The 23,622-nt window shown below is 46.6% G+C and overlaps 1 protein-coding gene across 1 annotated transcript; it reads right to left on the bottom strand.

Annotated features, from left to right (window-relative positions):
• Positions 1-3,020: 3,020 nt before the first annotated feature.
• Positions 3,021-14,707, bottom strand: LOC307085876 (uncharacterized protein). Its single transcript, XM_079750785.1, has 4 exons — positions 14,666-14,707; positions 14,365-14,400; positions 13,840-13,939; positions 3,021-7,740 (listed from the first exon to the last, which is right to left on the bottom strand). The coding sequence occupies exons 3-4, from the start codon at positions 13,937-13,939 to the stop codon at positions 4,010-4,012; spliced, it is 3,831 nt and encodes a 1,276-aa protein (XP_079606911.1). The 5' UTR covers positions 14,365-14,400; positions 14,666-14,707; the 3' UTR covers positions 3,021-4,009.
• Between the last annotated feature and the right edge of the window lie 8,915 nt (positions 14,708-23,622).

Here is a 23,622-nt window from a genome sequence, read left to right as displayed (position 1 = left end):
TTAGTTATAACCAATAATCTTTCGGGTCTCACCAGAAAATTGTTAGAATACAACGTTTTCTATCTTTGAACTCTTCAACCCTAAAATCCTGCCCCACACACACACACAGACACACACACACACACACACACACACACATAAAAATATATGTATGAATAAAAAAACAATGCCGAACAATCAAAGAAATTCCAAACAAAATACAGGACAGTAAAAAGAAATATATTAAAAGAAATCTAGCCCTCAGTGTAATTCTGCATGTTTAAAGTATTCACCAATAATCCCCCCACGGAAATATAATGGTAGCGCCCATCCTCACTCGCAGTGTGGAATAATTATGACAATAATAAGGGAGTACCTTTAACTCGTTATCGCAAACCGTGTTTTTGTATTTATTTCTAACATTCTCATTTAATGCAGAGAGCGTTTAAACTTCCAACGAAGAGATACAGAAGATAAATGTATCCATGAACATAATGAATGTACTTCCTAGCAAATGTACAGAGAAAATAAGAAACACAGATTCATAAGCATAAAATACACACACACACACACACACACACACACACACACACACACACACACACACACACACACAAAGTGCTACTTGAAGACATATACCAAAGCATTTACCCTGTCTCTCTGAATCACTCATTTAAAGATTGATTAACCACATCTGGATCAACATATTACTGGATATAACAATGTGTTTTTTGTGTGCTTCCCTGAAATTTCCCTTGGAGTTTTTGGTTTCCCTATGTTTGAATTGTTTCAATATTGTTCACATATTGTCTGACACCCTGGTAAAGAAAAGGCAAAAACGTGTGCCTTTATGGAGCCTGAACCGATGGCGTTTGTTTAGTGGAACCAACGTTTCAAAGGTTCAGTACTCCAGTGAAGGATCCCACTGGTGTCCCGGTGGTTCTTGAGCACTAACATCACTCCTCCTTGTATTATTTATCATTTATTCTGTACTTTATTCTGGTTTTGTTCTATTCTGTCAAGCACTTTGTAATCTGCTAAGGTGCTACACAAATTGATTTCAGAAGATATTTACCTCTATAAAAAAAAAATATATATATATATATATATATTACTGCTGTTAATCCCAGGAACAGGCCCACTGGAGGTCATTGCACATCCTCCTGGTACTGTTGAGGCTGCCTCTAGTGGTTTTACTTGGCTTTGTGGATTGTACACAATCTGTCAAGCATTTTGTATTCTGCTTTTGAAAGGTGCTGCACAAATTAATTTCTGGGATTAACTGCTGTAAAAAACATTACTACTAGGAATACCAGTAAAAGGAACAGTGTCAGGAGTTGATCCCCCCAGGGCTGAGGAGGCGGCCTGTAGTTGTAGCTTTGTTGATTGTACACAAATGGTTGTGGAGTTGCGCTTGCTCGAACGGTATGCGCTCTGTTGGGACTGCAAGGCAAATTCCTCTGGTTGATCACGATGAACAACAGCAGTCCGACACACGCCAGCCTGACCCACGTGTTTCTTATCAAGGAAAGTTCAAGATTAGCGACGCCGCTCCCGAAGTGGCCTCCGATCTCTAACAGCTCGTAGTGACTTCTTCGGTCCAAGGGGAAGACTCTGAGCTCCCTCAAGAGGTCGATGGTGATCCGGTAGGTGTGCTCTGGGTCGTACCCAGTCCCCCGATTCTGATTGGCCTCGTAGTGCTGTGTGATGTACACATGGCCGATGGTGTTTTGGGACGAGTGTGAATATGATGCGGGCCCTGTTCAGTTCCTCACGCCTCAACAGATGGTTTAGGTCATTGGTGAAATAAGAGGGCAAAGACCTTCCCTGATCATTGATCATGGGGTTGATGTTGCCGAGAGTGAAGTACCGGTGGCCGAAGGGAAGCGGATCCAGGAATCCCTCATAGTTTCCATAGTGATGAGTGCCATAGTCTCCATGGTTTGGTTCAAAGGTCAGCTCTATCGCATCGTTGTCTATTTCTATGGTGTTGGCAAACCAGTGGAGCAGCACAAGGCTGTGCTTGGGCACCGATTGGCTTAATGGGATTTTCTTCAGGTCGTTAATTGAATCGAGAATTCCAAAAGTTGATTCAGTCAGAAGGATTGATAGAAAGAGGACTAATAAGCCCATTAGATGACTTTCCGACATGGTCGACCTTGAAAAACAACACAACACATTGTAAAAACAAAAGTTGAAAAAATGGAAGTTTGTTCAATATGGACTATTGCCTTTTTAAAAATCATAATCGTATAAATTATATATTCATCTTAGTATACCATGCATTGTTAAATACTAGATTCTGATTGGTGATAATGTTCCAAGGGTGTGCATTATTTTTTAATAACAGGAAACCTCAACAGTTCCAAATCAATGATTTATAAATCCAGCAACAACAAGTCAAATGGAGCCATTACTGTCAACCGATTTATTCATTTTGCTATTTTTAAACAAAACGGCTTATTAAAACAAGTTGAATGTGTTTCTCTTTCCCAACCATAAAGAGACCGTTTATGTTCATGGTAAAATATTACCGCTGTTCAGACATCTTCATCTCAGGGTCTTGTTGTGTGATATTACAACAGGCTGTCCTACAGATGTGTTTAATCAGATGGATTTCAGCATGGATTTGCTGTGATACTGTATATTTTCTTTGTCTGTGGGAGCTGCGATGGTAACGGCTCCGGCGCTAATTGACTGGACAGTGAGCTCCACCAGAAGGAGAGCTCACAGATCTCCACCTGTTCAGGACACCGCAGTCGCTCCATCGGCCACAGAGCATCTAAGAACCTCGTTCAGAAAAGTCTGTGTGTCCTCATATCAATAACATTACATTTCTGGTGTTTTCAATTAAAATGGGAAACGGCGCCCTCTGCTGCTGAGGTGAAGACAGATTGTAGAGTAAGTCGGTGGCAACATCATTCATTTAGGGTGTTGTCACCCCCTGCTGGTGTTTTAATGAAGATGATTAAACTTACCAGTGGTCCCCTGGATCGGTAAAGAGTTGAGTCCAACTCTTTACCTGTTTTTTTTCAGGAGACTTATCTTTCAATATTTCACAACACAACCAACTTGAATTAATATAAAAACCAAAAAATAGGCTTTAGTAAATACAGACGTTTTTCAATCTTTAATTTCGTTTAATATTTTTTTTCTTTAAAGAGTAAGATGACATACAGCAGGCATACAGCTGATTGATTATACTTTGGTAAATATTATTTTTTACAGCACGTTATTTCCTCTAACAGTCATAATCACATTTACACCCAGCAAATATTGATCACAATTTCATTACTCTGTTTTCATCAACCGCATCTGTGTTATTTTATCAAAGAACAAGCATAAAATGAGTTAATGTAGCAGAAGAAAAGGATGTCAATAACTAATCTTTTTGTTTTTTTTCTGACTAATTGCTGTGAATACCGACTGTGGAAAATAGGGATGGGTGGATCGAAACCAATACTTTCAATACTGATGATGGAACAGTTTTGAGAATCCACCCTCATATAATTATTTAAATTATATTTGTATACTTTTTTTGCAATTGTTAAAAAAATATAGAGGGAAAAGGATACCTGCATCAAAAATCAGTACAAAGTTGTGGCGAAAACGTATACCTCAAACCTGAACTTAACGAGTTACAGCAGAAACAGGATGTGAATGAACAAAGGCCATTACCTGAGAAGGATACTACTATAACCTATAAAAACAGAACTGTGCTTTGTAATTGCTGTTATATTCAAACAAAGTATCACACATGTCTATTTAAAACGAATGTCACCGCTTTCAAATAAAATATTTGGTGTCTAATCCAAGAAAAACTGTGTTGCCCATACCCAGTGGAAATCATTTGTTCTTTTCATTTTTTTAAACTAGGACTAACCCTATGCCAGTTCGGGCATCTGGTGAGGATGCCCACTGCGCGCCTCCCTAGGGAGGGGTTCCAGGCACGTCCAGTGGGGAGGAGACCTCGAGGAGGACACCGGACTCAAAACTGGCCTGGGAATGCCTCGTGACTCCCCCATCAGAGCTAGTCAATGTAACCCTTAAACCAACGATAAAGTTTGCTGCCAATTCCCTTTTTTTCACTTCTTTTCTTTGTTTGCTCAATGTATTTTTTCTCTGAAATACTGAGCTTCTCCCGTTTGGAAGCCTTGACCATGATTTGGGCATTTCGTTTCATTTTTTCAAGAGACTGAATCCGTGCCAGGTAACCCTGTTTGGCCTCTGACTTCTCTCCCTCAATGAGCAGGTCGATGTACTCTGGCGTGCTCAGCGGGTTAGGCCGCAGAGCTATCTCCTTCAGCCGAGCTATACAGCGAGACGACGTGTCCATCAGGTATATTATCTCATCCTGCAGATTGGCCACCTCCTCTTTCATGTGTTCAATCAGTTCCTCGACTGTGATCTTCGCCTTAGAGGCTTTTTCATACTTCTCTTTCAGCTCTTGGATCGTCTTCATCTGCTTCTCCTTGACGTAGTCCCACCTGTATTTCTGGTTGAAATGTATCTTCCAGTCACAATTTCCAGGGCAAACCCTGCATTTCCCATCCTTCATGGCAGCACAGCCATCCTTTTTATTATCATCTGCTATGGCACAGGGGTAATGACAGGTCACTGAACACTGCTGACAGTTAGTGATGAACTCTCCCTCTTTGGTAAGCATTATTTGAACAGGCTTGGCGATTTCAACTTCGAATTGAAAGTTTTCATTGGAAGCAATGTCGGCGTTGTGCTTTTCGATCTGTTGTTGGGTTGTTTGGATCTCGTCCAGTTTCGCCAAACCCGCAAATACCTGGGGCTGGATTCCTTCCACAGCCGCCTCCAACTGCTTTCGCTCCATGAGAACCTCTTTGGTTAACTGCAGGCTTTTGGTGGTCATTTTTCCCAAGGCAGCGAAGAATGATTCCATGCTGCTGGCCCCCATTTCCCAAAACATTGCATCAAAGTTGTTAACATCCATTCTTTTTTCTTTTGGATATTTTGATGATTTGGAGTTTTGATCAGCTCTGTCACTGAAAGATTTATTTTCAGCAAAAAGTGCAGAGTTGTTGAATTTGTGGTGCACCGGAAGGTCTTTGTTGGTTTTAGGACATGGAATTTTGGCTGCATTGATCGCCTCAAGAACAGGAGGCTGCTGACCGTCTGCAAATGTGACCAGAATGCAAATGTTCTCTGCCACGTCTTTACCAAAGATGGACAGCACCGAATCGAACACATACTTCTGTGAAGCCGTTAGTCTTACTTGAGAGGCCTGGGTGACAAAACAAATTGCATCTATGTCAAAGACTCCTGTTGCCGAGGTGAAGAGACTCCTGATCTGCTCTGTGATCCTCTTGTCACTCTCTATTCCCCTTGTGTCGCCGAAACCCGGAGTGTCAATAAGGGTTAGAGAATAAGGAACTTTGAAGCCATCTTGGTGGTTGATTTTGTAGGTGGTTACGTTGGTAGTCTGACTTACAGCTTGTGACTTCGACTGATCCTCCTTGATTAGTTTGAAGCGGAAAGAGTCTTTCCAATCTATGCCCAGGATGTAGTTGATCATACCATTGATCAGAGTTGACTTCCCTGAACCTGTTGCCCCCAGAAACATGACAGTGCGATTTGGCTTAAAGCTGTCCTTGGAAAATGTGTACCTCATGCATCCATCTATCCCAATATCGTTTTTTTTCAGGGGTAACTGGAAAACTGAAGGAGAACCAGGTTCTATTTCTTTGCTCAATGCTTTGATTGATATAGGCAGTCTATCAGATAGCTTTTTTGTGCACACGACTACTGATTCCTCTTTGCCAAGGCCAGCAACTCCAAAGTCACATCTGACCCGGACAGTGTATCGCGTTGAAGGCTGCAGCCCTGGAATGACTGTGACTTGTTGTGACTCGTTGGCTGTGAATGTTAGTTTGCTCCATATACACTCTTCAGGGTTCACTTCTAGAGATGTTTCAGCATATTCTAATATGTACTGCTTGGGCTCCCCTCCACGTCGAAGGTCAGATGGTTTCTCCCAGCTGACTGATAACTCTGTAGAATAACATTCCACTTGTAGTTTTTCTGGAGAACTGGATTGTAAGGTTTTAATTAAAGGGCTACCTTCACAGGCCGGACCGCGGCCGACTGCACACCAGGCTCTACATCTGAACTGATACTCTTCATTAATCTTCAAGCCGGACACTGTGACATCTCCAGCCTTGCTCTCCATTTGTTGAAGCCAAACATCATCTCCATAGACACAGAACTCAACAGTGTAGTGGGTGACAGTTGTTAACCCAAATCGAGGTGGGGTAATATTCAGTGTTACACTGTTATGGGTTATGTCACCCGTGTTCATCTCTGGCTTCGAAGGTGGTTCAAAGTTGTTGTTGGCTAAGGACCCATCCTTGTAGAGGTGGAGAGTTGCGCCTTTCTTCTCATCATCACTTATTGCAGTTGCTAGAAACCTGATGCTTTTGTTCTCTTTGTTGGCCACGGCAAAATCTTTGAAGAGCTTTATTTTCTCGTACGTTACATTTGAGGAGAACCATTGTTCTTTTTCCAAATCATAAGCACATGGTGAGTCGTCTGGTTGGGTTTCATCCAAGTAGTTTGACAGAGCTGAAAGGTAAGGCTCTGGGCCATCCAGGGAGGTAAAGACAAAGCACACTGTATGTCTGACATCTCCACTATGGATCTCATGCTGCAGAGAGCGACTGGTCGCAACTATCGTCATGTTGGGCATTTCATCAATCAGAGAGCTGATGATTTTGATTTCTGTCTCTTTGCAATCCATCCAATCATTCAGTTCACCACTTTTGAAGGGAGAGGAATGTTGTTTTTTCAGGATATTTGCGAGAACACTTTCCTCCTCTCCTCCTCCTCTGATCAATGGGAGTTTCCTTGCCATAATACTCTGGAATTCCAGTTTGTACTGAGAAACCAGCTGTTTGAAAGCATTAATCTTTTTGTTAATCTGTGGAAATTGCTTGGCTGTTGTGCTTCGTTCTGCATCGTTGTATCTCCTTTCCAGCTGGCTGAGGTCCTCCAGGACATTCCGAGCATCCCTGACTAATCCATCACTTATCTGTCGAACCAGTTGAGCAGCAGCAGAATCTAGAGTCTTCAGTGGCGTTAACCAGACCTTTAGAGGTACTGCATTCTCTCCGTTGGTTCCCATTAGCTTAGGTAGGCTTTGATAGACTTCTATTGCCTCCTGAAAAGACACAGGGTGTTCCTCAAGGATAAAGTCCCCATGGAACTTGCAGGAGAACTTGTCAACATTTACCTTGTCCTTGTTTGCCATGTTCAGAGAACCTTGACCGTCTATCTTCAATTTGGGTATCTTCTGGATCAGCACCTTTAGATTGCCCTCGATGTCTTGCCGATCTTCCTTTTGTGACAACTCACGGTCGAACACAAAGAAGGCTTGTGCGCCATAAAGGATTCCTGTCACTACGTGTGTTGCTTCTTTAGACTTCAAGACACCTGGATACTTAATATTACCTACGGCAATGTGATTCATTGACAGCTGTTGGAACTTGGTGGTGGTACTGTATTGTAGTGTCACTCGAGCCAGATTTTCGGAACTCTTAGAATCTGAGAGATATTTAGCAGAGCCTTCTATCTCAACCAGTCCGCAAAGAAAACTGGCTTGTAGTGAAGCTTCAACATTCAATGCAGAAGATTTGTCTTTGATGGAGTCAGATGCAACTATCTTAAAGTCACTGTTGGGTTGGGGTCTTTCATCTTTATTTTTCTCCAAGGCTTCCCGGTCCCAAAGTGTCAGAGCTTCAAAATAGGACAAAGAGAAAAATCAGAATTCAAGCTCAGAGGAATGCATAAAAAACTATACATTTTGTTTATATATCACCGTATGCTTTCCTATGAAAGCTGTAAGGTCAGCTGTAAGGAAAAAAATGTTAAAATGTTAAAAGTTAATGGGTTTATATCCGGAGAAATAAAGGTTGAATAAAAATAAATGTAGGTGGAATGGTCATGCTGTGGGATGATATAGGCTGGTCTATATTCCGACCACATCACTGCTTTAAATCACACTAATACTTTACACTCTAGATTCTGACCATTTTATCTGGTTATTATAATAAATGTTTCTGTATGTATGGGTTCATCCCCCTTCATACCATGGACTATGATTAGACTAATTCATTTAAATAATATTATTAGTGCTGTCAAGCGATTAAAATATTTAATCGCGATTAATGACATTTTTTTCTATTCTAAATATCCCTTGATTTCGTGCTGCTAGCCTTTTGGTGAGATCAGAGAGTGTTGAGAAGGACAGTAATAAAATATATTTGGTAAGATGGATATAAGAAGAGAGACCCACAGTGAATTCAACCCGGTCCACTTGACATCGGGAAGGTGCATATCAGTGGTAGGCCTACCGTAAAACTTCAATAGCCCAGGCTTTTATTAGTTTCAATCATTGAAGTTTCGAACAAAATTCTTGCTAAGCAAAGATGGGAAATACTATAACATTTATTATTTCAACCAGTATGTATATTCCTACCGTACGTAGGCCTATACACATTACCAGGCTATCGAATAACGCCGACACACACACACACACACACACACGGAGGCGGAGTGGTAATCGGGCGAGTCGGGAGAATTCCTGGTGGGCCGTTAACATTAACTTTGTTACATTACATTTTGTCTTTAAGAAGGTCGTCTCATATCTAGCTGTGCTGAGTCTTGAAGCTAAGAATTATAGTGTTTGGCATTGCAATTGGTTGTACTAACTTTAACCCTAGTACCTGCAGTGTTGGTTTTTGCTGTGTTGTTGTTGATAGTAAGGTCGTTGAGTGTAGTTTCGGTCACAAGGTGTGAACAATAGGCTTGATTGACTGGGCGGAGCTAAGGCTGCCTGAGCTAACATGTGCATTTAAAGGCTAAGTGTTAGTAGCGTCAGCTTTAGCGTCAGGACCCAGCAAACGAAGACCCGGGAAACAAAGACCAACAGAGTCTCTCTGTGGGAGTCAAGACCCGGGAAACAAAGACCAAGGGAGTCTCTCTGTGGGAGTCAAGACCCGGGAAACAAAGACCAAGGGAGTCTCTCTGTGGGAGTCAAGACCCGGGAAACAAAGACCAAGGGAGTCTCTCTGTGGGAGTCAAGACCCGGGAAACAAAGACCAAGGGAGTCTCTCTGTGGGAGTCCCTCGAGGAAGACCTTAGAGGCCACGGTATAGTAGCTATGTGTCGTACTTCAATTATCGTTAGAATCTCTACTCGTAGACGACGCCACAATAGATCCTCTGCTTGGCGTCGCAACCCATCCAATCTATGCCATTTACCCACCCTCGCCATCACTGACCTTGAAGTGATGGGAGGACTCTGTAATTGCCAGTCAGCGGTCAAAAAGGCAGACTCTATTTCGGCCTACGCGTCCCTCAATACCCTCCATTTCCTGGCCCTGACAGAGACCTGGATCACTCCAGAGAACTCTGCCACTCCTGCTGCCCTTTCCAATGTTTACTCTTTCTCACACACCCCTAGACCTTCGGGGCGAGGAGGAGGGACCGGACTCCTCATCTCTCCGATGTGGACCTATCAGGTCCTTCCACTAGAACACTTGGCCAGATCTGCATTTGAACTCCACGCTGTCACTGTCACCCTTCCTATTAATCTCTTCATTGTGGTAATCTACCGTCCCCCCATCTACCCTCCCTCCTTCTCAGCTGCTTTCCTGAAAATGGCACACCACTCGTTATACTTGGCGACTTTAACATCCTGCCAGAGAAGTTGCACTCACCTGAATTAACCAACTTTTTTGCCACCTTTGACTTAACACTATCCCCTTCTCCTCCCACACACAGGGCAGGGAACCAGCTTGACCTGATATTCACAAGGTCCTGTGGCACCTCTGCTCTCTCTGTTACCCCACTCCCCGTGTCTGACCATCACTTTGCTGCTTTTTCTCTCCCCTTAAAGTCCTCTCCCCCCCTCCTTTCTAGTCCCCACATTGTCACCACCCGCCGCAACCTAAAAAAACTCTCTCTCCCTCTACATTTGCCTCAAGTGTTCTGTCTTCACTACCTTCTACTGAACAATTCGCTCGACTATCCACAGAGGAATCCTCTGACACTCTGCTATCCTCCCTCTCCTCCTCTTTGGACTCCCTCTGTCCCTTCCACTCCAGACCGGCACGATCTTCACCCCCCCCTCCTTGGCTGTCTGAATCTCTGCGGACCCATAGAGCAGAGTTGCGGGCAGCTGAGAGGAAATGGAAGAGATCAGACTGTCCTAATGATCTATCTCACTATCTCTTTCTTCTCTCAGGTTTCACCTCCACTGTGTCAACAGCCAAATCTGCCTTCTACCGGACCAAAATTAACTCCTCCGCCTCAAACCCCAGGAAACTGTTTTCCTTGTTCTCAACCCTCCCTCCCCTCCTCCTCCTTCCTGCCTCACTGCTGATGACTTTGTTACCTACTTTACCCAGAAAGTAAAGGACATTAGCTCCTCTTTTATCACTGCCCCCATCCTCCCTCCCCCCACCCCCACCTCTGTCTTTACCCAATTCATCCCTCTCACCTCAGACGAGGTCAACAGAATTATAACATCTAACCATGCCACCACCTGCCCCCTTGACACTATCCCTACCTCCCTCCTCGAGGCTGTGTCAAACGACATCCTGCCATTTCTAACCACACTTATTAACTCCTCCCTCACTTCTGGCATTGTTCCAACGTCTTTCAAGACTGCCAGAATAAAGCCTCTCCTCAAAAAACCAACGCTTGATACCATTGACATCCAGAATTACAGACCGGTATCTCTTCTTTCATTCCTCTCTAAAACATTGGAACGTGCCTTCGCTAACCAACTGTCCTCCTATCTCTTATCTAACAACCTGCTTGACCCTCACCAGTCAGGCTTCAAAAAAGCACACTCCACTGAGACGGCTCTCCTCGCGGCGACTGAGTCCCTCCGTGCGGCCAGAGCCTCGTCCCTCTCATCGGTTCTCATTCTCCTTGACTTGTCTGCAGCATTTGACACTGTGAACCACCAGATCCTTCTCGCCACTCTCGCCGAGCTTGGCATAGCTGAATCTGCCCTTTCCTGGTTCACGTCCTACCTGATGAATCGCACTTATCAGGTAACATGGAATGGCTCCCTGTCCAAACCTTGCACGCTTGATACAGGTGTCCCTCAAGGCTCGGTACTGGGGCCTCTTCTGTTCTCCCTCTACACCAGATCTCTGGGCTCTGTAATTACATCCCACGGCTTTTCCTATCACTGCTATGCTGACGACACTCAGCTATTTCTCTCCTTTCCCTCATCTGACAAAGCCCTGATTGCAACACGCATATCTGAATGTCTGGCAGAAGTCAGCACCTGGACAACTGCCCATCACCTGAGGCTTAACCTCAACAAGACTGAGCTCCTCCTAATCCCAGGGAAAGATTGCCCACACATGGACTTACTGGTCACTGTTGAGAACATCACTGTATCTCCTTCTCCAACTGCCAAAAACCTTGGTGTAGTGTTGGACAATCAGTTATGCTGCACCGCAAACATCACTGCGGTGGCCCGATCCTGCAGATTTGCACTTTACAACATCCGCAGGATCCGGCCCTTCCTCACAAGGGAAGCGGCTCAGCTTCTAGTCCAATCACTGGTCATCTCCCGCCTCGACCAATGCAACTCGCTCCTGGCTGGACTCCCTGCCTCTGCGATTAAACCCTTGCAGCGCATCCAGAATGCGGCAGCGCGCCTCGTGTTCAACCTACCAAAGTTCTCACATGTAAACCCCCTCTTCCGAGACCTCCACTGGCTCCCTGTAATAGCTTGCATCAGATTCAAGATGACGGTACTGGCATACAAGGCAGTCGATGGAACTGCCCCTGCCTACCTCCAAGCATTAGTAAAGCCACACACCCCAGCTCGATCCCTCCGCTCAACTACCTCAGCTGGACGTCTGGTACCGCCATCGCTAAGAGCAAGCAAAGGTCGATCAGCGAAGTCACAACTTTTCTCTGTTTTGGGACCTCAGTGGTGGAACGAGCTCCCTACCGATGTCAGGACCGCAGAGTCGCTCACCAGCTTCCGCAAAAGACTCAAAACTCACCTGTTCAGAGTTCATCTCGACTCTGCATAGAAACCAATGCACAGCCACCATTGAATGTTGTACGTCCTGGCACTTGTACATTGCACTTATTCAAGGTACTTAATTGTGTAGCATCTACAGTAGCTGCTATCGTTGCTTTACACGGGGAATGGGTTAGCCTAGCGATTGTAATACTTGCACTTGGCTCTATGAACATCTTTACTGTACCGACAGCGATATATTGTTTCACTTCTTATGACAAATGTACTTATTGTAACAAATGCACTTATTGTAAGTCGCTTTGGATAAAAGCGTCTGCTAAATGCCCTAAATGTTAATGTAAATGTTAACGTTTCGGGGCTGTCGGGCTGATTAATGCGGGATAACAATATTGCATTTATAAAGTTCCTTGCAGCGCCATCCGGCAGCCTGAGCTGTGCGCCCGCAAACTCAACAGCCGCAACACTCACAAACTGTCAACGTTGCAACCAAGTCGATGTTGTCTAGAGGGGAGTAACTGAGCGGCCCCTCCCAAAGTGGTACAGCCCTGGTGGGCCTTGAACTGCGATTGGTCAGAAAGACGTAACAGCTAATGACAACATTGAACTCTCGTGCAGGCTAGAACAGAGTGACACACAAACACACACACACATTTAAGGAGTTTTTCACCCGCTCCGTATCCTTGCTTGCCCCAACAAGTTTGTGGAGCGTGCTTGTTGTTTTGTTTCCGGTGTAGCTAGATCCAGTATGGTGTTGTAGTGTATCTAACGTGACTAGTTGTTGCTAGACAGCAGGTAAAGAAACTCCAACGTTTGCCAAGCCAAAAGAGTGTTAATCGCGCGATAAAAAAATGAACGCTGTTAAAATTGGTTTGCGTTAACGCCGTTAATAACGCGTTAAACTGACAGCACTAAATATTATATTATAAACATATGCCATTTGGTAAACATTTTATCCAAAGTGTCTTGAAATACTGTGCATACATTTCTTAGCATGAGAATAATGTAAAAGTTGTCTGTCACCTTTTAATTGTTTACAATATTTGAACAATTATATTGATATCCTAGGATCTCCAATAAATTGTTACTAACCTGTATGGACAAAACAAACCATACAATAATAATAAACATGATATACCATAATAAACAGTATATTATAAAGCCATAATATAAGTAACTATTCCAATAATATTCATGTTTGTAAAGAATCAACGACTCATGAGTAGTGTAGTGTGGTGGAAAATGGGGTAATGGGTAATTATGAGCTCTACTTGTCTTAATTGGACGTAATTAAATGGAAATTAGGTCCATATCATCTTGGTCAGCATCCTATGCATTGCCACCGTCTTTGTCACAGTATGTTATCTCAGTCAGCTTGAATGTAGGGGCTTCCATGTTAAATGCATGCTGACACCCCATATGCAGGCTGACCAACTGTGTTGTTTAAAAGACCACCCTCTGAAAGTAGCTTCAGCGGGGGATCAGACAAGCTACTGATGACTGTGTTGTGTGCGCTCTCTGCCAGCTGATTTAAATCAGCTTCAATCTTCTGCTATAACAAGAAGTTGTAAGTGTTTTACCTTTACAAGATAATTTCCATGACAGAAGCAGATATTAATGGAAACAAGTGGAGGTTATGACATAAAATGCATATTCTCTGCAATTAACATGATTAAATAATCTCTTCTCTTCTCAACAATTCCGCCTTTGTGATATGGTTTATAGCCACCGATTTCACCCAAAACACAAATCAAACACAAATTAAAATAACGACAACAAGAGATCTGTCCGTTAGACTGGACTCCGTTATATTGTATTTACCGGGGATCAGTGAGTCGTTGCAACAGTTGTAGAGCATCCCCAGACTGAAGGGCCGGCCAAGTGCTGCCAGCACTACGATCTTACCACTGTCCACGGCCATCTGAAAACACACACACACACACACACACGGTAGGGAGAAATATACACACATAACACACACTTACATATTGATAGAGGCAGTGAGTCTGAAATAATCACAGAAAGGACTCAAACATGAAAACACACACACACACACACACACACAGCACAGCACAAACTGTGCGCAGCCACTGATCATTCAGTTTGGCGGAATTACAAAAATGACTCAAATCTAATTTCCGTATTAACTCGAACAAAAAACGGAATATTAGGAAATTTAACTCAATATTCCAATTTTCAACTTTATGTTTATGTTGCTTATTTGCAAAAAGTTTACCGAAGTTCCAACTTTTGTCCGACGGTCCAATACAAATTGGGAGGAAGGCAAGTGCCACACTCGAAGCCACGCGAGCCGTTAGGACCGTAAAAAAAATAAAGTGAACGCACCTGGTTGTATCGGTCTGGCCCAGGTCCAGGTTCAGCCTTCAACACAGAGACCAGACCAGCTCCGGTTAGACTTAATGAAAAACTTTGTTAAATATCACACTGGTTATAACATAAATCACAATGAAACATGAAGTGAAATCCACAACATTTCCGGTCCACATTTCTAACGTTAGTTATGGGGCTGATAACCACTGATTACGTCCATTCGATAACGTTCCAAACGGGTGCACAAAATCAGCACCACAACAACTTTATTGTATTAGGTGTCAATATAACTGATCAGAGAATGTTTCTGTCCTACCTTGGCTTCCCGTCTGCGTCTCGTGAGAGCAGGATGTGAGGGCCGTCTCTCTACCCGAGGGTCTTAAAGCTGAGGTGGGCTACACCCAGCAGGGGGGGTGGCTATGTCATTATTTGAAGTCACATGATTTCCAAGAAATGATCCGGTTCCTATCCACCCAGAAGTACCTTGTTCTTTTAACCTCTTTCTTATGATAAAGTTCGCCTCAATGACTGAAGGTCTAAGTTTATCAGCTTGGTTTATGACGCTGTTATTATTTATATAATATTTTAGAATATAAAACGGGAAATAATCTAATAAAAAGGTCTAAAGTCAACACAGATCATTGTATTCATCTAAAAATAATGCATCATGAATTGCCATAACATCTACATTTATATAATATTGATATAGAACACAACAAACCATGCATTTAAAAAATAAGAAATGTATTTATCTCATGATGAAAGAACATCACAGCCATCATCCAATGTGCTGATGTGTGTTAAGTTCACATACGACAAGAACAAAGCAACCAGTAGGTCTGCCATCTCCGCTGTGGATCTCATGGTGCAGAGTTCTGCTACTGGTGACGATCGTCATGTTGGGTATTTTGTCAATCTGAAAGCTGATGATTTTGATTTCTGTCTCTTTGCAATCCATCTGTAAATGGCAGTTAATTTCGTCTATAAGTTACGCCACTGTTACTTTTTGTACTTTTATTTGACGAGCACCACTCTTTTTTTGTTACTTCTGCTCCCGTCTCTCCAAAAACCACATGCTCACGATGCTACAGAGTTGGACTGTTACCGCAAGGTGTGTGTGTGAGGAAGACGGGCTGCTGGCAGGCTGGGCTCAAACTTAGCGCCCTTGGAGGCAGAAGGAGGTAGTAGGAGACTCATGGTGTATTCATTGTAAAAAGAGTGGTTCATTTATTAAAAATGTCATTATTTTATTTGAATGAGAGCTGCAACTCATAACGGTTTAAAAACAGTAGTTTCATGTAAAATTCAGTGCTAGAGTTTACAAAAATGTATTTGTTTAAGTTTAAAATGTGAACGTGATTTCTATGAATTATTTACTGAAATCTGGTACTATGGCATTTGTATTTCTGTCCATTTTCATAGTTTTCACGGTGTCAGAAGGTGTTAAAATGCCAGGGGTGAAAGTAGGAGAGAATTAAACTCAAACACCAGTAGAAGCTCTCTGCATCCTGTGTGGTAATTCTAATTGGGCAGCTACACTACTTATACTTCAGCTACTGATACTACTTACCAGTCCCTCCAGAAAAACGCGATTATGCGATTGCATAATTCAACGCATAATCAGCCAAGTCCGCAAATTCATGCGGGGGTCGCATTTTTTCAAATTTGCCGCACTTTCACCGCATAAATTGCAGATTTCCGCGCAAAATATGCGGGGCTTGCATGATTTCATAATCCCCGAATTTTCGTTGCAAAAATGTCACATATATCTTAGCAGAAAGTTGAAAAATCGTGCGTTTACTTCACACAAGAGCAGCCATTTCCCCCTGTTGCCATGGGAACGTTATGAAGTGACGTAATTACGCGATGTGAACGTAATCGAAAAGCTGCATTTTCCGCAAGTTCCCGCATTTTTTCGCAAGTTCACGCAATATCATCGCATAAAATTGCATAAATATGCCGCATATTTCATCGCATTTTTTAAGAAAACGTGCCGCATAATCAGGGATTTTTGGCCGCAACAATCACAAAAAAACACCGCGTTTTTCTGGAGGGACTGACTTACGCTACTACTGCTACTACTTTCATAATCTTTTAATTTTACATTTCTTAATTTTCAGCAATGCTTTTCGCTTTTCACTCCGCCGTCAGCATTCACACGTTTTTTATGGAGGAAATACAATTTCTAGTTATTATTCTTCTTCCGCCGTTTTTTAGTCTTCATCTCCTCCGCCATATTTTCAGCTACAGAAACCATTCAACTATTAAAACGTTCAGCTCTTTAAAGACATGATGGCTATTATTCAGCTTTTCAACATTTTAAACTATTGTAGCGACCTGGTATGTGTACTAGTGAGTGACAGCGCTGTAGTCCAATCACAAGCAGGGTTACTAGGTCCAGCAACATGGGGGCTTGTGATTGGGGGAGGTTGCGCAGTGTGTGTGGGTGTCTTCCTGTGCGAGCTCCGTGTAGGAGTGTGTGAAACGTTGGTGTAGAGCGATACATGTGTGCCTTGTTAACTGTTGTAAAGTTTGCGAAGTTCGTGGAATAAAGCCAACCGGCTGTTACACCGGATACCTGCCTCCGCTTCTGGTATGATCGCCACACTGGTGTCAGAAGTGACTTCGGACGTTATATAAGGATCCGGTCGGGAGCTAGCCTAGCCACAGCAGAAGATTAGCCATCTCGCTAGCTGCACGTTATGGAGGACTTCGGCGGGACAAGAGTGAAGGAGGAGAGGAGAGACGTGGAGGAAGGAGCCTACGGTTGGTCGGGAACCGCCAGCGGGTACGAGAGAGCTGCACGTGAGGCGAAGGAGAGCCGGAGAGAGACGGTGGTGGAAATAGCTCACGAGTCGAGCATGACGCCGTCTTTCACGCGGCGCAGCAACCCTCTCTCTACCGGAGAGAGAGAACAGCGCGAGGTAAACAGCGTTCATCTTCCCGCTTCTGTTACCTCCGTTAAAACACCCAAGTACTCTGGCAGGTCAGACTGGGAGGCTTTTCATGCACAATTTGAGTTGTTAGCTCATGCAGTGGGGTGGTCGACAGAAGCTAAAGCCCTACAGCTAGCACTCTGCCTCACTGACGAAGCGCTGACTTGTCTCCTACTGCTCACCCCCGAAGACAGACACTGTTACACGGCTTAAGTAGGGGCCCTACAGAGGCGTTTTGGACAATGTTTACAACCAGAGCTCCTTCGTAATGAACTAAATAATCGATGCAGAAGGACTGGGGAGCCGTTACGTGTATTGGCCAACGACATAGAGAGTCTGACCAGGCGGGCTTACGCACACATGCCACCGGGGGTACAGAGCGAACTAGCCCGTGACCAGTTCATCCGAGCCCTTTTCCCCTCTGAACTGCGGGTTCAGGTTCAGCTGCAGCACCCACGGACCTTACAGTCAGCCTTGGAGATGGCTGCAGAGAGGGAGATCGTATGGGGAGTAGCTGCAGGGAGCAGCGTAAAAGAAAGCCCGCTGGCGGTGAGGACGGCAGCCGGGGGCCCCACAGTGGAGGAGAAACCGGCCTGGGCGGCTGAAATGACCGAACTGATCAGAACTATGTCACTACAGCCCGTACGACGGCCGCGGCCAGGGCCCAGAGTCTGCTGGGAGTGTGGACAGCCAGGGCATTTGGCTACAGAGTGCCCTAAACAGCGCCCGGCTCAGGGAAACGGCTCCGGGTCCGCGTAGAGGGGAATATGCGGACTCCACCCCCTTCCCCTACCTCCCAGCCAGCCTCCACAGCAGACGATGACACCAGCTTGGAACCTGACATCTTAGTGGGGCGTGCCTCAGTGGGTGAGTCGTGCTATATTTCAGTCAATGTGGAGGGTGTACCATGTCTGGCTCTAGTAGACTCTGGGGCGACAGTTTCCTTGGTGAGACCTGATGTGGTGCCTGGGGGGACCCAGTTGGAGCCGACCGCCAAGTGGCTGCGCACCGTCACCGGGGAACTAGCTCCCCTGACAGGAAAAAGCAGGTTTTCAGTGACTATAGGGGGGTGGGCGGTACGTCACCTGCTATGGATAGCTGCCGTTCAGGAACCCTGTATTCTGGGTTTGGACTTTCTAAAAGCTACAGGATGTGTCCTGGACTTTGGGAGGGGCCTGGTGAGTTTCCGAGGGGGACCAGTCGTCACTATGTTGCCCATAGACACCCTTGTCACACCCCCTGTCAGACTTTTCACACCGGCTGGTGAATCAATAGGGGCAGCTCTCAACATCACCCCGGCCGCGTCCCTCCCTCCTGCCACTCCCACTCGGAGTGTCGGCCCCTCTCTCACCTCGACCCCCCCATCAGGTGCGACCCCCTCCCTCTCACCTTCTCCCCCTCTTCTTACAAAAGCCTCACAGCTGCAGCCCAGAGGAACGGTGGAGGCTGGAGTCAACCGCACCCCTTCAGGGACCACGTCCACCGTACACGCGACCACGTCCCGGTCACTTTCGACCAATACAGAGAGAGAGGGGGAAATATCGGCTGTGAGAGATATATGGAGGAAGAACTGTGGCGGCCTGGACCCTCAACAGCAGGAGGAGCTGTGGCAGCTGTTACTAGAATTCAAAGACAGCTTTGCCATGAGCGACGAGGAGGTGGGGTTGACTCACCTAGTACATCACGACATCGACACGGGGGACGCACGCCCCATCAAGTGCCGGCCTCGCCGCCTCCCCCTGGCTCGTCAAGAGGCTTGCGATGAGGCAGTTCGTAACCTACTGCAGGCAGGCATCATCGAGCCCTCAGACAGCCCCTGGGCCGCCGCCGTTGTCATGGTCCCCAAGAAGGTGAGCGGTTGGAGGCTCTGTCTGGACTACCGGCCGGTGAACGGGATAACCCGGAAAGACTCCTACCCCCTGCCGCGCATAGACGAGTCTCTGGACCTGGTCTCCGGGTCCTCTTGGTTCTCCTCCTTGGACCTCCGCAGCGGCTATTACCAGGTTCCCCTCTCCCCGGAGGCAAGACCCAAAACAGCGTTTTGCACAGGGCGGGGGCTGTGGCAGTTCAAGGTCCTTAGTTTTGGCCTTTGTAATGCCCCGGCCACCTTCGCGAGGTTGATGGACAGGGTGCTGGCCGGGGTCCCCCGGCAACAGTGCCTGGTATACCTCGACGACATCCTGGCCCATGGAAGTTCCTTCGAGACAGCTCTGGGAGCCCTGCGTCAAGTGCTGGAGAGGATAAGGACTGCTGGCCTTAAGCTTCACCCAGAAAAGTGCCACTTCATGCAGCGAGAGGTAACCTTTTTGGGTCACAAGGTGGGAGAGGAGGGCATTGGCACTCTGGGGAACAAGGTGCAGGCTGTCACCGATTGGCCAGCACCCACCAACCAGAAGCAGCTGAAGAGCTTCTTGGGCCTAGCCTCGTACTACAGGAGGTTCGTACGGGGCTTCTCCTGCACCGCTGCCCCCCTGTTTCAGCTGCTACAAAAAGACTGCGACTTTCTCTGGACCGAGCAGTGTCAGGAGGCCTTCACCAGCCTTCAACGGGCTCTGAGCGAAGCCCCGGTTCTTGCCCCAGCTGATCCCACCTTGCCATTCCTCCTGGATACGGACGCTAGTGGCTCGGGGGTGGGTGGTGTGCTGTCCCAGACTGGCCCCGATGGGGAACGGGTGGTGGCATATTTCAGCCGAGCGTTCAACAAGGCTGAAAGGCGCTACTGTGTCACCCGCAGGGAGCTCTTGGCTGTAGTGCTGTCCATCAGGCATTTCAAGTACTATCTGTGCGGCCCACTGTTCAGAGTGAGGACAGACCACGCGGCTCTCCAGTGGCTCATGACATTCAAAGAGCCAGAGGGACAGGTCGCCAGGTGGATAGAAGAGCTCCAGGCTTTCAACTTCACCGTGGAGCATCGGCCGGGGGCCCGCCACACCAACGCCGATGCCCTGTCACGTCGCCCGTGTGCCGCGGTGGGGTGCCAGTATTGCGAGCGGAGAGAGACTCGTGAGAGAGAACCGCAGGAGGAAAACGGGGGCTGTGCCGCTGTGCGTCGGGTAGAAGAACTCATCTGCCGCGAGCTGCAGATGGTCGACCCAGCTGAATGGAGACAGCAACAGGAGCAGGACCCCGACCTTAAACCTGTGCTACAGTGGGTGGAGGCTCAGCAGCAGCCACCATGGGAGGAAGTGGCAAGGTTCTCAGCAATAACCAAGGGGCTGTGGGCCAAATTCAGGGCTCTGCGGCTGTGTCAGGGGGTACTACAGCGGGCGTGGTCACAACCAGCAACAGGAGAACAGAGATGGCAGGTCGTGGTCCCCCATGGCCTGCAAGAGGCAGTGTTGGAGGCCATGCATGGAGCTGCAGGTTCGGGGCACTTTGGAGTGACTAAGACACTTAGACGCCTTCGCCAGAGCTTCTACTGGGGCCAGTGTCGGCGGGACGTAGAGGACTTCTGCCGCCGCTGCGATGCCTGTACAGCACGTAAGGGTCTCCCCGGTCGTTCTCATGCCCCGCTCCAGCAGCATACAGTGGGAGCCCCCATGGAGAGGGTGGCGGTGGATGTAGTAGGGCCGCTGCCTCGCTCCGACAAGGGTAACAGCTATGTACTCTCGGCCGTCGACTACTTCACTAAATGGCCCGAAGCTTACGCTATTCCCGATCAGGAGGCAGTGACGGTGGCCGATGCGCTAGTGGAAGGCATGTTCAGCCGTTTTGGAATGCCGGAGACCATTCACAGCGACCAGGGGAGGAATTTTGAGTCCCGGGTTTTTGCCTCTATGTGTGAGCGCCTAGGGATGCACAAAACCCGCACCACGCCCTTGCACCCTCAGAGCGATGGCTTAGTGGAGCGGTTTCATCGCACGTTGGGCCAACAGCTGGCCATCATCACGTCACAGCACCAGCGAGATTGGGACGATCACCTACCCCTGGTGCTCATGGCTTGCCGCTCTGCCATGCAGGAAACCACCTCCTGTACGCTCTCTCTTCTCATGCTGGGGAGAGAGCTCCGTACCCCTGCCGAGCTGTTGTTTGGCCGTCCACCAGACTCCCCAGAGGCCCCCCCAGGTCCAGAGTATGCCAGGAGGCTGCAGGACCGCCTGGATTTGGCCCACGCTTTTGCCCGGAAACAGCAGCAGCAAGCTGGGCTGAGGCAGAAGCGTAATTATGACGTGAGGACCCGAGGGAGACATTTTCGGGCTGGGGAACTGGTCTGGGTCTACAGCCCTCAGAGGAAAAAGGGGCGGTGCCCTAAGCTTGAGAGCCAGTGGGTGGGCCCTTGCAAGATACTGGAGAGGTGGGGAGAGGTGGTGTACAGGGTGCAGCTCCCCGGCAGGGGGAGGAGGGTGGCGCTTCATCGAGACCGGTTGGCCCCGTACCGTGGGGGCTCACAGGGGCAAGCAGAGGGGACACCAGCCTCGCCTATTCAGCCTCCCACGTCTCATCCAAATGGCGACGCCTCCATTTCCCGGCCTGGGACGCCAGGACCCCCACCCCCAACTCCGCCAGAGCTCACTCTGAGGCCCCCGTCAGGCCCAGACCCAGCTGAACCACCCCCCTCACCGTCACAGTCCCCTCCTCACGGGGAGAGCAACTCAGCCCCTGGTCCAGGTGCTCCAGCCCAGGAAGGAGGGCGGCCCCGCCGTCAGAGGAGACCCCCGGGGCGTTACAGGGACTTTGAAGTCACTCTCTGGGAAGAGGAGTAGTTAGGAGTGAGACCCGAGTTCTTAGAAGGGCAAGAATGCGCCCTGGGCTCACTGGAAGTGAAGGCAGTCTGCCCAGATCTTCCTAGTTAGTAAAAGAAATGTTGGACATTAAAAAAAAAAAAAAAAACATGCACAATTTGAGTTGTTTTATGCTCATGTATTTTTCTGTTCTGTAGTCGCTGTTAGTCTCCTCGAGGGCGAGGATCTTTGTGGTGGGGGGGTAGTGTAGCGACCCTGGTATGTGTACTAGTGAGTGACAGCGCTGTAGTCCAATCACAAGCAGGGTTACTAGGTCCAGCAACATGGGGGCTTGTGATTGGGGGAGGTTGCGCAGTGTGTGTGGGTGTCTTCCTGTGCGAGCTCCGTGTAGGAGTGTGTGAAACGTGGGTGTAGAGCGATACATGTGTGCCTTGTTAACTGTTGTAAAGTTTGCGAAGTTCGTGGAATAAAGCCAACCGGCTGTTACACCGGATACCTGCCTCCGCTTCTGGTATGATCGCCACACTATTCAGCTTTTTCCACATTTTTTTTAACCTGGGAGTCAATGGGAGGACGGCGGAGCCGTCTGGAACTTCAAATGTTTAAGACGTAACTAAATCGATTTTCAAACGTTTACCTTCGTGCAAACCATTTAACAAATCTACATATTTGTATCTTCAATAATATCCAAACGGAATTTCGATATCATTTATAGTTTATTCAGAATCACAGTTTTAGTTTCAAACCGTCATATTCTACAGTTGGTCCCATTGAAGCCGTCTGCCCATTCTGACACTAAGATTACTTAGGACATCGTAACTCGGTCAAATAACCGTAAATTAACCGTTTACCATCATTCCAATGAGTAAACAACACTACACATTTGTATCATCAATAGTACCCAAACTAAATTTCGATAGCATTTATACTTTTTTCAGAATCACAGTTTTAGTTTCAAACCGGCATAGTTTTCCGTTGCTCTCATTTATTTCCGTTGACGTCAGAACATGAGGACCTTAAAGGCCTACGTGCAGGTTAACCGGAAGTTTTGATTAATGGGTACATAAAGCACTCAAAATATGTGTACCATTTATAAAATGTCTCCAAAATAGTGTTTAAGTCCAGTTTTTGTCATTTTTGGTAGTAACGGTTGTTTTCTAACACCATTCAGCGAAGACGTCACGTTGGAGAGACGTGGTGGAAGGTAGCCTCAGCCTAGCACTAGAACTATGGCGTCTAAGAGGTGGCAAAAACCGCAAATAACATGTATGATGGCCCACAGCAGTATAATTTCGAACCTGTCAGACGTGAGAGGGCGAATGAGGAATTGCCGAGAACTGATGGCGGTCAAAGCCAATTAAATGTATGGTCAGAGGAGAATGAGTGGAGAGTTGCTATCATTTAGCTATGAACAGCAGTGCACATAATAACAACACTTTTATTTACTTTAACTGTCAGTGAATAGCACAGAGTGAAAGTCAACGTTTTCTTTATATCTAGTGACAGCGATTATGTTGTTCAGATAAGTACAGGTAAACTAAGTCAGTAGATCTAGAAATAGAAGGCATAAGGCCAGCTATGGGCTAACAGCCTATCGGACACGCAATCAGTGCACTTGCAAATGAGTTCCTGCAAGTATAACCGATCGTGGTGTG

This window comes from Pollachius pollachius (assembly GCF_949987615.1).
Source record: "Pollachius pollachius genome assembly, chromosome: 14".
Taxonomy (NCBI): Eukaryota; Metazoa; Chordata; class Actinopteri; order Gadiformes; family Gadidae; genus Pollachius; species Pollachius pollachius.
This window is presented reverse-complemented; position numbering and strand designations above follow the sequence as displayed.